This window comes from Hypanus sabinus, chromosome 18 (assembly GCF_030144855.1).
Source record: "Hypanus sabinus isolate sHypSab1 chromosome 18, sHypSab1.hap1, whole genome shotgun sequence".
NCBI classification, from domain to species: domain Eukaryota; kingdom Metazoa; phylum Chordata; class Chondrichthyes; order Myliobatiformes; family Dasyatidae; genus Hypanus; species Hypanus sabinus.
In genome coordinates this window covers 71,545,871-71,559,806 of record NC_082723.1, presented here as the reverse complement: position 1 = coordinate 71,559,806, position 13,936 = coordinate 71,545,871, and the positions used below count along the sequence as shown (strand labels likewise).

The window sequence follows — 13,936 nt, the reverse complement described above, 5'->3', positions numbered from 1 at the left end:
ATTTAAGGCAGTGATTCATAGATTCTTGATTGGTCAAAGTATGAAGGGATACAGGGGATTGTGGCTGAGTGGAAAATTCAATCACACATGATGAAATGGTGGAGCAGACTCAATGGGCCAAGTGGCCTAATTCTGCTCCTATATCTTAAGATATTATGGTTTTGTATTAATCTTACCTAAATATTTTAGAAATTGAATTTTTATTCATTCAAATCTGGGACAATCCCTTAACTTCTCCCAGATTTATTTGTTGTACTCATTACTTGTAGCCCACTTATGCAAGCCCTTTTCTTGTGAAGAAAGGGTCTCTGCAATAGTTCAAACATTGGTCAATACCCATGTTACATGCAGGTGATTATTTTCCATACATGGCATTTACACAAACACAAGCCATTCGTGAGCAAATAGAAATTAAAACAATATCTTATGTTTCCACCTTTGCGTAGGCTTCCTGAAAAAAAAACACAAGAAAGACCCAAAGACGTATCTTGGCCAAGAAGGTTCAGTCGCTCACCATTCAAGATGAGGTTGTAAATTGGATTAGACATTGGCTTTGCAGGAGAAGCCACAGAAGGGTAGTAGATAGTTGCCTCTAGGACTGGAGACCTTTTGACTTGTGGAGTACCACAGGGATCGGTGCTGGGTTCACCATTGGCATCTATAACAATCTGGACGATAACTGGTTCAAATTTGCGGAAGGCACGAAGATTGGATTTCCACGGAGCTTGAGTGGATCTACAACTAGAGGTCAAGAGTATGAAAAGTTTAAGGAGAAGTTGAGTGGAAATTTCCTCAGAGGGTCATGAGAGTGTGGAGCATGCTGCTAGTGCAAGGTGAATATGAGAATGAATTCGATGTTTAAGAGAAGTTTGGATAGGTACATGGATGGTGGAGGTATGGAGGGCTCTGGTCAATGGGAGTAGGCAGTTCAAAGACTTGGTAAGGCGTAGATGAGCCAAAGGGCCTGTGTCTGTGCTGTACTTTTCTATGGGATAGGCATCAAATGGGTCAGACTTTTTTCCCCACCTAGTGGTAGATATGGCAAGATACATGGAAGCAACTTTGATCAAGACAGTCAACTCCAGAAATTAAAAGGAAAACCTTTTAGAGAATATATACTTGCCTCTTTTCTGTTTCTTTTTGGCTGGTTCCATGTCCTTTTCTTTGGCCTGGACATCAGAAACAGTGTACTCTAAGGTTTCAAATCCTGGTGCGTTTTCCGTGCCTGCCCAAGTCCGTGAGGTTGCTGGAGGAGGACTGGACGGCCTTGGACATGAAGTCCAAAGCGCTGCCGAGCAGCCAGTTTCTTGTGTGAGTGCAGAAGGCCCGGTGGTGGACACTGGCCCCGTTGAGGAAATGCATGGTTGCAGAGTAGAGGCAGATGGCTGACTAGCAATAGAATCCATTGCAGAGGTACAGAAAGGATTGTAGTTGGATGTGCATGGTTGTGGATCCTCTCGGGAAGGGTGCTCCACTTGCTTGGGACAAAGGGGATTGGCAATTGACGTTTGGTTGGAGCTGCTGTCCAAACTTGAGGTTTCACTGATGATCTGCTTAACCCGATTGCAAGATGATTCTGTCAATTACAATCCAATAAGCAAATACTTCAGATATTAACTCAGTTTATTCCATTACGAAACAAAATTGCACATTACATTTATAGCTCCGATGAAGATGAATGAATAATGCAGGACAAAACTCCAAAATCTTTTAGCACAGTCCAACACATCCATGCTGACTCATGACACAAGAGCTAGCTGTCCACCCATTTCTGCATATGTATTCGACAATCTACATAGGGACTTGATTCTAACCCTTCCTTCATAGAAGTGCAAAGATGATGAGGCATAGATCAACCAGAGACCTTTTACCAGGGTGGAATTGACTAATACAAGGGAGTATAATTTTAAACTGATTGGAGAACAGTACAAGAGGGATGTCAGAGGTAATTTTTTGGAGAAGTAACACCCGATGGCATAAATATAGATTTCCTGAACTTCCGGTAATTGCCCCCACAACAATTGTTGTTCCCACCCCCCCCCCCCCCATACTTCATTTCCCGTTCCTGTTTCCTTATCTCCTTACCTCTGGTGCTCCTCCCTCTTCCCTTTCTTCCATGGTCTTCTATCCTCTATCAGATTTCCCCCTTCTCCAACCCTTTATTTCTTTCACCAACTTCCCAGCTCTTTATTTCACGCCCTTCCATCTCCCAGTTTCACCAATCACCTACCACCTTGTACTTCTTCCCCACCCCCACCTTCTTACTCTGACCTCTCCTTCCTGTTCAGTCCTGAAGATAGGCCTCGGCTCAAAAAGTTGACTGTTTACACTTTTCCACAGATGCTGCCTGGCCTGCTGATTTTATCCAGCATTTTGTGTGTCACTTTGGATTTCCAGCATCTTCAAATTTTTTTTAAAAAACAAGAGTATTCAGGTTCTTGAACCAAAGAAGGTAACTCCACTTTACTTCACTTGCCTCATAATTGAAATGTTCACACAACCAACAGATTCACTTTCAAAGACTCTTCACCTCATGTTCTCTATTTATTGCTTTTTTTCCCCTTAAAATTGTTTGTTCCTTTCCTATTTGTACAATTTGTCGTCTTCTGCACTCTGGTTGAACGCCAGAGTTGGGTGGTCTTTCATTGATTCTGTTATAGTTACTCTATAGACTAGTTGAGTACGCTAACAAGAAAATGAACCAGGGTTGTATATGTAGCTTGATCATAACATTTATTTGGTGGGTGCATTGAACGACACTGCGGTGGTGGTAGTGGGAGATACATGAGGGATATTTAAGAAAACCTTAGACAGAGATGGATGATAGAAAATGGAGGGAACTGATGAGACTCAGCTGGGAGTATTATGAGCAGTTTTGGGCCCCTTATCTTAGGAAAGATGTGCTTGAATGTGGAGAGTGTTCAAAGGAGGTTCACAGAAATGACTCTGGAATTGAAAGGCTTGTCAAATGAAGAACATTTGATGGTTCTGGATCTCTACTCACTGAAATTCAGGAGACAAAGGAAAGGATTTCATTGAATCCTACTGAATGTTGAAAGGCATCAACAGAGTGGATGTGCAGAGGATGTTTCTTATGGTGGGGGAGCCTAGGACCAGAGGACACAGCCTCACAATAGAGGGGTGTCCTTTTAGATGAGGAGGAATTTCTTTAGCCAGAAAATGATGAATCTGTGGAATTTGTTGCCACAGGCAACTGTAGAAGCCAAGTCATTGAGTATATTTAAGGGAGAGGTTGAGAGATTCTTGATTGGTCAAGACGAAGGGATATGGGGAGATAGGGTTGAAAAAGGAAAATGGATCAGCCATAATGAAATGGCAGAGCAAACTCGATGGGTCAAATGGCCTAATTATGCTTCAATACCTTATGTAAGGGTTACATTCATTTTAGAGTATACTAAAAGGTCAGCAAACGTCACAGGCCAAAAAGCCATAACTGTGTTGTTATTTTATGTTCCATCCCTTAGGTGGAAGGGAAGAGTTGTGCTGGTGGTGGGGGGGAGCTTCAAATATTTCTGAGTTCTTAAATTTGTATATTTGAGTTGCTCCCTGACCCTAACATTTACATTAATGTACATAAACCAAACTCACCATCCTGAATACCTTCAATGGATTCCCTTTTAATCAAATGCTAATGAAAGAAAGTTATTCATTCAAGAAACACTACAGCGCCACACAGAAAATGGCTTCTCAGTCCCATCCACCCATGCTGAACAAGACATCCACTAGGCCAGTCCTATTTGCCCACATTTGACCCATATTCCTCTAGACCAGGGTTCCCAGCCTGGAGTCCACGGACCCTTCCGTTAATAGTATTGGTTCATGGCATAAAACATTGGGAACCCCTGCTCTAAACCTTTCCTAGCCACATAGCTGTCCAAGTGACTTTTAAATGTTAATGAACCTATCGCTCTCCTTTGGGTTCACGAGATTTCCCAATGTATTAAATCAATTCCTAGCTCTGTTGGCTACATCAGTGGTAGTCACTCCCTTCACTGAAGCCCTATCAGCATTCTCTCCTTAAAATTTTACAGTTGGCCCTCCTTATCCGCGAATTCCGCATGCGCAAATTCAACCAACCACGAATCGCAAAAACCCTGAAGTGCTCTTCCAGCACTTGTTGTTCGAGCATGTACAGACATTTTTTCTTGTCATTATTCCATAAACAATGCAGTATAACAACAATTTTACATAGCATTTACATTGTATTAGGCATTATAAGTAATCCAGAGATGATTTAAAGTATACAGGAGGATGTGTGTGGGTTACCGTGGATCGGGATCGAAAAAATCCGAAGTTCTCTTACTAAAAGTAAGTCAGAACAGGTACATCCAGTATTATTTAGTGTCAGTCAGTCAAACATTTGTCTTAGTATATAGTATATATTTTACCTTTCTATGCATATAAAACACTTAAGAACATATGTTTCAGGGCTGGGCGCAAGTTTGATCGAGTGACAGATTGCTCCCGAGTGCGCTCTCCATCTGCGCCGGGTTGATGTGGAGGATCAAAAACCCAAAACCCAATAATTAAACCACTGCGTTGCTTAGTAATAATTGTAGCTTTCATCGGGGCAGAGCCTTTCTCACTTTATCCTTTAAAATTGCTCCAATCGTCGACTAACGTAGCCTAGTGCTTTTCCCATGACCGATGGCGTTTCACCTCTTTCAGATCGCTTTATTATTTCCACTTTATTTTCAATCGTGATTATGTTCGTGAACAGAAACACTGCGGGTTCAGAGTTCCGGTGCCAGGACCTAAAGACCACTGCACTGAGACAGGTTAAATAACGTCTGGGGTTCTGCTGGGTCCTAAGGTCCACCGCATTGAGACAGGTTGAATAAGGGACTTGAGCATCCATGAATTTTGTTATCCGCGAGGGGTCCTGGAACCAATCCCTCACAGATAAGGAGGGCCAACTGTATAAAATTAAGAGTCACAGGTCAATCAAAAGCACCGAGCCAGATTGAAAAGGTCAGGGTGTTGAGGCTCTAGGAGAGGTATGGCCAGTGCAGAACTCTGTAGGAAGGTGTAGGACCTTCTCGCGGACTTTAGTTCAGAAAAACTATTTTGTTTGAGGTTACTAACTGCACGATTTTGTTTCAGTGCATGTTGGCTGTTTGGCAGTAGTTTTTTATGTGTTACTTTTTTCTTTTATTTTTTATGTATTTATTCTGGCCACGATGTGGTTTTTAATTCTCTGCACATTGGGTGTTAGACAGTCTACTTTATGTGGGTTTTTGGTTGGGGGGATTGTTTCATGGCTGCGACGAATCTCTGGGTTGTATAATGCATACACACTTCAATAATAAAAGTACTTTGAACTTTGAAAAGCTTGTTTTTATTTTACATCTTTTGCACCTTCAATCCACTGCTAGAAAAAACAAGTCAAATACAATCAATGGTCCAATGGTTTCATTTAATATCAGAGAATGTATAGAGTACACAGCCTGAAATTCCTTTTCTTCACAAACATCCATGAAAACATAAGACCTCAAAGAATGAATGACAGTAAAATGTTAGAACCCCAAAGCATCCACCTACCCCCTCCCACTTATTTCTAAAGTAATAGACATTGAAATAATTACCCAAAGTATCCTCCACACTCTCCTCTTCAGAATTCAGTGCTTTGTATAAATAGGCAACATCTGAAAATACAAACAGAAAAATTGTTTTCTTTCACTACAAAATATAACACCAATGAGCAAAAAGTATACACAAAATTTAACAGCAGCTCTTTCAATTCACTTCAGAATCTGCCTCCAAATTGCAGTGGAGAGTTTATCCAAATAAAGTACCAGGGGAAATAAGTCAAGATACGCCTTTACCAGATGTGTAAAGCACTCCTTTCCTCCACTAACCTACAAGTCACCCCTGAGCAAGGTGTAGCACCTGCTTAGCCTCCCCATCCCTGATTGGGGTCATGTGAAGCCATGGGAACAACATATCACCATGCATATCAACAAGTTCTCGTTATGCGACCGCTGATGCCAGACAATCTTTGAAGAGTATTGATAATGGCTGGGGTCACCCATCTTGTAAAGAAGTTCATACATGTGACCATATACTAACCTGAGATTCATTTACTTATAGGCATTTACAGGAAAATAAAATACAATAGAATCTATGAAAAACCATACATAAATGACTAACAATGTGCAAAAGACAAATTATACAAATAAAAAAATACAGAATAGTAAGAATTCTGTTTCAGTTGCCTTGGGGAAAGGATTGTGCATTCACCCCCATCTATGCTCCTCATGATTTTATATATTACCCTCAGTCTCCAACACTCCAAAGAATAAAGTCTAGCCCCTCCAACCTCTTCCAACAACTCAGGCTGGAGTCCTCACAATGTTCTCATAAATCTCAAAGATTCAAAATATAGTTCGTTATTAAAATAGATATGCAGTACAACCCTGAGATCTGTCTTCCCCAAACAGCCACGGAACAAAGAAATCCATGGAATCCATTCCAAGAAAAACATCAACACCCCCTCCACGTGCAAAAACAAACACAGGCTGTGCAAACAGCAATTAAAAAAAGTGAGAAACATCGAAAAAAACATTAAAATCAAATTTCATTCTCATTTCAGCATTCAGTATCTGCAGACCATCCCATTTCAAAATCACCCAAAATAGCAACAAGAAAAAAGGAACAACCAGAAACTAGAAACACATAACATGAACTAGAGTCCAATCCACAAAGCAGGTCAATTAAACCTTGTTCAAGACTCAACACTCTGGCACCATTGAGGGAGGAAGAGACAACCCGAATAACAGCAAGCTTCTTTGCAGCCTTCTTATAACGGCTAGATAAAAATGTACATAACACTCCGCGTCTAGCACAACTGGAAGTGACAAGCTGAAAGTTAACAAAAGCAAGGATCAGCTCAGCATTTGTACACATCCAGTTTAACCCAATCCCATCACAGCACAGTAGTGTAACAGTTAGTGTAACATTTTTCAATTCCCACCAGTTTATAAGGAGTTTGTATGTTCTCCCTATAAACAAGTGGGTTTACTCCCACATCTAAACATGTATGGGTTAGTAAATTGTGTGCAAGCTAAGTTGTCACAGGACTGTAGTATCTGTATGTACTGCACTGTATTGCTGCCACAAAAATAATCAAATTTCATGGGTCTCTCCTGTGAACTGAGAGTGGGAAGGGGCCAGGAAGAGGGGAAATCTTGGTCAGGAAAAAGGGAAGCAAGAAGAGAGGGAGCGGGAAACAGAGAGACATTCTGTGATGATCAATAAAACAATTGTTTGGAATCAAATCACCCTTCCTGGTGTCTCAGGGCTGGGTGTATCTGCACTCGTGCCACCACCCACCACAGCACTCCTCCTCTGCCACCTGCTCCACACACCCTTACCGCGGTGCTCAAACCTCGCTATTCCCAGCATCCTTTGCTCCTACTAGATCTACAAACTCACTTTCCGCTCCACATTGACAAATACAGTATTGTGCTAAAGTCTTAGGCTCATTAGCTATACGTATGTACGTGTAACAAATAGTCAAAAAGCTAATCTCTTATTTACTGATTTATGACAGGAACCAAAAACAACAGATTATCAAGCACATGCAGTACTTTTCTGAGCAATATCCTTACTCTGATCTGGCTCATTCTTCCTGTAGACAACGTAAATTGCATCTCCATTTTGCAATGGATAGGTCTGTTTCTTCACCACTTTGGATTTGTTGATGACTGTTCCATTAGTACTGCAAAATTGAAGCAACAAGAACATGTTAGTCTGCATAAACAATCACTGGAGGCAAATTAATGATTCGCCAGAAGTACCAACTGAAAATGAAACACTCCAAAGTTTAAGGCATTTAGCTTACTAAAGAGGACCAATTTAGAGTAAAAACTCAAGTATAATGCAAAATTTTATTGCCTGACACCCTCAACAGCCACCAGAGCACCACCAATAAGCTCCAAGACCTTGGCCTCAATACCGCTTGTGCAATTGGATCCTGAATTTCCTCACTTGCAGATCCCAGTCAGTTTGAATTACCAACATCTCCTCCACAAACTCCATCAGCACAGGTGCACTACAAGGTTTGTGTGCTTAGCCCCCTGCTCAACTCGCTTTATACTTATGACTGACTGTGTGACTTAGTTCAGCTCCAATGCTATATTAAAGTTTATTGATGATACCACTGTCATGGGTTGAATCAAAGGTGGTGATGAATCAGCATTTAGGAGGAGACTAAAAATTTGGCTGAGTGCTGACATAACAACAAATGTCAGTAAAACTGAACAGCTGATTATTGACTTCAGGAGATTCAACAGCCAGTCCTCCTCGGCGGATCAGAGGTATAGAGGGTCAGCGACTTTAAATTCCTCGATGGTGTTATTTCAGAAGATCTGTCCTGGTCCAAGTACAAAGTGCAATGTCAAAGGAAAACACAGCAGCACCTCTACTTCCTTAGGAGTTAGCTGAAATTCAACATGATATCTGAAACTTTAACAAGCTTCTATAGATGTATAGTGGAGAGTACACCAAATGACTGCATCACAGCCTGGTATGGAAACACCAGCGCCCCTGAACGAAAAACAATACAAAGAGTAGTGGATTCAGCTTTGTCCATCGTGGGTAAGCTCTCACAACCACTGAGCACATCTACATGAAATGTTGTCGCAGGAAAGCAGCATCCATCATTGGGGCACCCCACCATCCAGGCCATGCTCTCTTCTTGCTGCTGTCATCAAGCTGGTGGTACCCATACTACCAGGTTTAGGAACAGTCATTATCCCTCAACCATCAGGCTCGTGAACAAAAGGAGATAACTTCCCCCATCATTGAAATGTTCCCACAACGAACAGATTCACTTTCAAGTTCTCTTCATCTCATATTCAATGTTTATTATTTTTTCTTTTTTTATTTGCAGTTTGTTGTCTTCTGTGCTCTGCAAGGGGTGATTGATAAGCTTGTGGCCTAAAGTAGGATTCAATTTTATAAAAACGAACACATTTATTTTTCAACATAATCCCCTCCTACATGTACACGCTTAGTCCAGCGGTCGTGGAGCATACAGGTCCCGTCTTTGTAGAAGTGGTCCACAGCAGGGGCGACTGATAAGTTCATGTCCTAAGGCAGAAGGAGATGAGTTATTAACTTCAAGCTTTCTGCATTCTCACTCAAAGAATTGAACTGTACGTGCATGTAACGAGAGCATCTTAGACCTCCAGGTGGTCCACAGCAGGGGTGATTGATAAGTTCGTGGCCTAAGGTAGATGAGTTATACAGCTCTCATTACATGCACATGCAGTTCAACTCTGACTGAAAATGCAGAAAGTTTGAAGTTAATAACTCATCTCCTACCTCAGGCCACGAACTTATCAATCATCCCATGCTGTGGACCACTTCTGGAGGTCCAAGATGCCAACTTCTACAAAGAAGGGACCCGTATGCTCCACGACCGCTGGACTACGTGTATAAATGTAGGAAAAATAAATGTGCTAGGTTTTCTAAAATTGACTCCTACCTTAGGCCACGAAATTATCAATCACCCCTCGTAGTTGAATGCCCTAGTTGGGTGTTCTTTCATTGATTTTGTTTTGGTTATTATTCTATAGACTTATTGAGTATGCCCACAAGAAAATGAATCTCAGGGTTGTATACTGTGACATATGCACTTTGATAGTACATTTACTTTGAACTTTGAGCATTTCAACTGGCTATTGCTTGTGCCTCGCTGCAGGATTGATGTTGTTTCATTGTTAATGGCATATAAACAACCTAGGCACAGGAACACAAGAGATTTTGCTGATGCTGGAAATCCAGAGCAACACACACAAAATGATGGAGGAACTCAGCAGGTCAGGCAGCAGGACCTAAATAAATAAACATAAAAAAAATAAAGTAGCTCAATAAATAAAAAGGGAAGGATAGGCAGTTAAGAAGAGGTAAGTGGCAAGAATGGAGAAGAGAAGAAAGGGGGAAGGAAAAAAATTAGCAGAAGGAGAAATCAATGTTCAGGTTGGAAGCTACCTAAATGCAACCTAGTTGGGTATTACAGATTTTCAGCTATATACGTCTGTAAAGTTATCAGCTATAGGAGCTCTGCAGCCACCTACTGTCAAAATGCTGCAATTACAATAAAAGAGCAGTCTCAAAAGAGCCTATTAGGCCTGCCAGCAAGTTATTATGATGCAAGTTGTGAAATCTGTTGTCTTGTGGCAGCAGGACAATAATTTTTTTAAAAAAAAGTAGGGCAAAAAGAATGTAAAATAGTGAGCAACACAAGATGCTGGAGGATTTGGTGAGGAAGTGTTCATGGACCATTCAGAAAGCTGATGGCGGTGGGAAAGAAGCTGTTCCTGAAACTGAGTGTTTCTCTTCAGGCTCCTGTACCTTCTCCATGACGGTAGCAACGAGAACAGATTGGTGAGGATCCTTAATGATGGATGTCGCCATCCTGAGGCATCATCGTTGAAGGTCACAAACATGAAAAATCTGCAGATGCTGGAAATCCATAGCAACACACACACAATGCTGGAAGAACTTAGCAGACCAGGCAACATCTATAGAAACAGTTGACAATTCGGGCTGAATCCCTTCATCTTCGTCCTAATGAAGGGTCTTGGCCTGAAACTTTTACCATTTACTCTTTCCCATAGATGCTGCCTGGGCTGTTGATTCCCCTTTCCAATCACTGCCAGATTCTCACCAAAAAAAAAATCACAAAAACTGCTGTCATCATAAATGCTGGTTACTGATGAGTGGTTAGAACTTACTAATGGCAAGTTACCCCCCCCCAACTTTGAAGAAAGAAGGAGCTATTCAGAAAATTAACATTACTTCTTACCTTGTGTCTTCTAACCACACCTGCCCAGTATGCTCACGAATTATTTTACAGTGGTCTCCTGAAACAAGCTTATTGCCAGGAAATGATAAATCACAACCTAAAAATAACAAGAAGCACAAGTTAAGAGTCAATGAATTTTGACAAAAGCACCATTTATTTTATCACTTAGCTAATATGCTTTTTGGGGCCAATTAGTTAAAACACTTCTTTTAAATATATTGTCTGACCCCAAGTAAGACTTTACTCAATGAGCCGTCTATTAAGGTGATGAATGCTTGTGCAGAAGGACATGGCTGCAAGGGGAGAAACAAGGTTAAACTTTCTTTTAGCTGGGACTTGTATTGACTTTCCTATTAGTGGCTTAAATCAAATAGCTGGACAGCAGCTCCTCACCACTGGGACTGCACTTCCTCACAGGGCCACAACTCAGGAAAGAAAAGTGGACATTTTCCCTACCAAATCCAAATTTTACCAATTTCATTTATAACTGTGATTTTATAAAAACACGAGGTTATTACAGTCGTGGGTGACAATGGGGAAAAGCTCCCACTACCTATTAAATGCTTCCAATGGCGTGTGTCTCAATTAGCCTCTGACAAACAAGTCCAGCTCCTGGTCTTCACATGTGGCTTAGCTACTAAGCCCAGTGGAACCATTTCTACTGACAGGAAAAGGGGCAAAGGTGGGTTACTGGTGCCTCAGAACCAGTTGCTTCGGGTAGATGGGGCTTGTCAGCCATGATTGGCAGCTCATCCAACTCCAATCAAAAACCTCAGCTACTTTGCGGCTCCACACACTCAGAGGGAAGGCTTCCGGAGCAAACCCAAACCCAACGACAGAAATAACAAATGGTGAGGCTCTACTTGGAATATTCTGAGCAGTTTTTGGCTCCTTATTAAAGGAAAGAGGAGGTTCACAAAAATGATTGTGCAATTTGCTCACTTTTTTCCGCAATTGTTCTTTTTTTTGTGCATTGAATGTTGCTTTTCTTTGAATAGCTTCCATGGTTTTCTTTGTTTGGTGACTGTGTGTGGGAAGACAAATCTCAGGTTTGTATACTGCATACATTGACAATAAATGTACTTTGAATCTTCGAGGAATTATTTTCTTTCAAATTTCTCTACAGAGATCTGTAGGAATCAGCATCATTAAACATTCAGTATTAAGACTTCACTCTACCTCCCCTCCCCATTATAGAGTAACAGTTATAGTCCACAGACAAGAAGAGGGAGTTCAGGCCAAGATCAGAGAAGTCAGGATGTCAGTTCATTCACTGGACCACACAGAGCTTGAAAGTGTGCGACAGAAACACCAGTTTTCTTTAACAGGTTCCCATAAGACAAGGAATGGAGATGAATAATAGTTGGGAGAAAAATCTCTTAATAAGTGCTCATTCGTATTACAGTGAAAAGGACTGAACAATCTTGGCATTGTGTATTCAGGAAATATCTTGTATTGCAAGTCCCTCAAATCTCTCTGGGGACATTAGTTTGGCAATTGTAGAATAAATAGCGCAGTGCAAACACCTCCCCGGGGAGAGGAGATGCACTCCATTAACTTTAATGACTGGTTTCCACAAAATCTGGAGGCTGACACCTGAGTGATTCTGCACAAAGACTTCATTTACAACAGGCTTGTAAGAGTGGAAAAGTCACAAAAGTGTCCTTTAAAAAGAGCAGTCCATTATACAGCAGCCTGGGAAGACAGACAGATAGCTACTTTATTGATTCCAAAGGAAATTACAATGTCACAGTAACATTACAAGTGCACAGATATGCAAAGAGTCTCCTCTAACAGGAGGGGTGTCACCACTTTCCCAGGTATAGGTTGACTCATTATAGGTCTGAAGCATGGACCTTGGGGGATCAAATCGAGCATCTGAAGAACGACGCTGGTGCACAGTTGAAACTGTGGTATTTGCGTGTGGATGCAGCACACTAAAATCAGTCACCTACAGCAATCGGTGAGAATGAAAATGTCAACATCTGTCAAACAAAACTAAAAGTTCCTCCCCTCAATAAAGTTGGAAATTCCATCCCACTGGGAACAAATTAATTTCCTCCTCCAATTAAACAAAAAAGGCAATTCCCAATTTCCAAACATCATGTCTACCTGAGCAACTCCACAGCTTCACTATTTCAGCCCTAGCTGTAACTAAACACAACTCCACACCCTACGAACCCATTAGAGAACAGGATTGTCTTAAGGAAAAAGATTTGCTTTGTTACATGTACATCGAAACACTGAGTGAAATGTGCTGTTTGAGTCAATCAGCAATACAATCCAAATGCATACGGGGGACAGCTGGTTGCCATACTTCCAGCACCAACATAGAAAGCCCCCGATCTACTAACCCAAGTATTTAGAATGTGCGAGGAAACTAATGCAAAGAGGGAACATACAGTAACTCTATGCATTGCACAGTACTGCTGCTGCAAGAAAAACAAATTTTATGACATATGTGAGTGATGATAAACCTGATTCTGATATGGGTCTCTATTGTGGACTGAGAGTGGGAAGGGGGAAGGGGGCAGGGAGAGGGGAATCATGGTTGGGAAAAGAGAGGGGAGGAAGCAGGAAGCACCAGAGTGACATTCTGTAATGATCAATAAACCAACTGATCAAATAAATCAAATGACCTTGCCTGGTGTCTCAGGGCTGGGTGTGTCTGCACCCACAACAACCAACCCCCCCCCCCCCCCCACCCTGGCTCTCCTCCGCTTAGAAATTTGCAATAGAAGCCATACTCACTAAATGGATAGAAGTTACTCAGAGTATTCTATTTATACACAATCTATGGCAAAGGTGATATGAAGAGTTATAAATAGAATATACATTTTATATACTTGAATAGCTTTGTAATAGCAAATACCCCAAGATTTTGTTCTACATCTTGTTAATCTTGCAGCTGGGAAGATCACAGAGTTGGGTCACATAAATTTAGCCCAACATTTTTGTTCAACTACCGAGTTCAATGTAAGAAAGTTTCTGACGGGACAACAGTGTGGTGCCTAAGTTACATTTAGCACTCAAATGAGTAATTCAAAGATGAGAGCTCAAATTTCACCATGACTGCTTAAGTTTAGACTAAAAAAAATCGTG

At 41.3% G+C, this 13,936-nt stretch overlaps 1 protein-coding gene across 4 annotated transcripts in view; it reads right to left on the bottom strand.

The window, feature by feature from the left end:
• chfr (checkpoint with forkhead and ring finger domains, E3 ubiquitin protein ligase) overlaps nt 1–13,936 on the bottom strand; it is an 87,096-nt gene that overhangs the window by 59,747 nt on the left and 13,413 nt on the right. For all 4 annotated transcript variants that reach the window (XR_009516566.1, XR_009516567.1, XR_009516568.1 and 1 more), the window contains exons 2-5: nt 10,835–10,931; nt 7,632–7,741; nt 5,607–5,666; nt 1,124–1,576 (exon numbers count right to left, since the gene is read on the bottom strand). Coding sequence is in view for 1 of the 4 variants with exons in the window: in XM_059994632.1 (XP_059850615.1) it covers nt 1,124–1,576; nt 5,607–5,666; nt 7,632–7,741; nt 10,835–10,931 (720 nt within the window). In the remaining 3 variants the exon portion in view is untranslated. The remainder of the gene's footprint in view (nt 1–1,123; nt 1,577–5,606; nt 5,667–7,631; nt 7,742–10,834; nt 10,932–13,936) is intronic.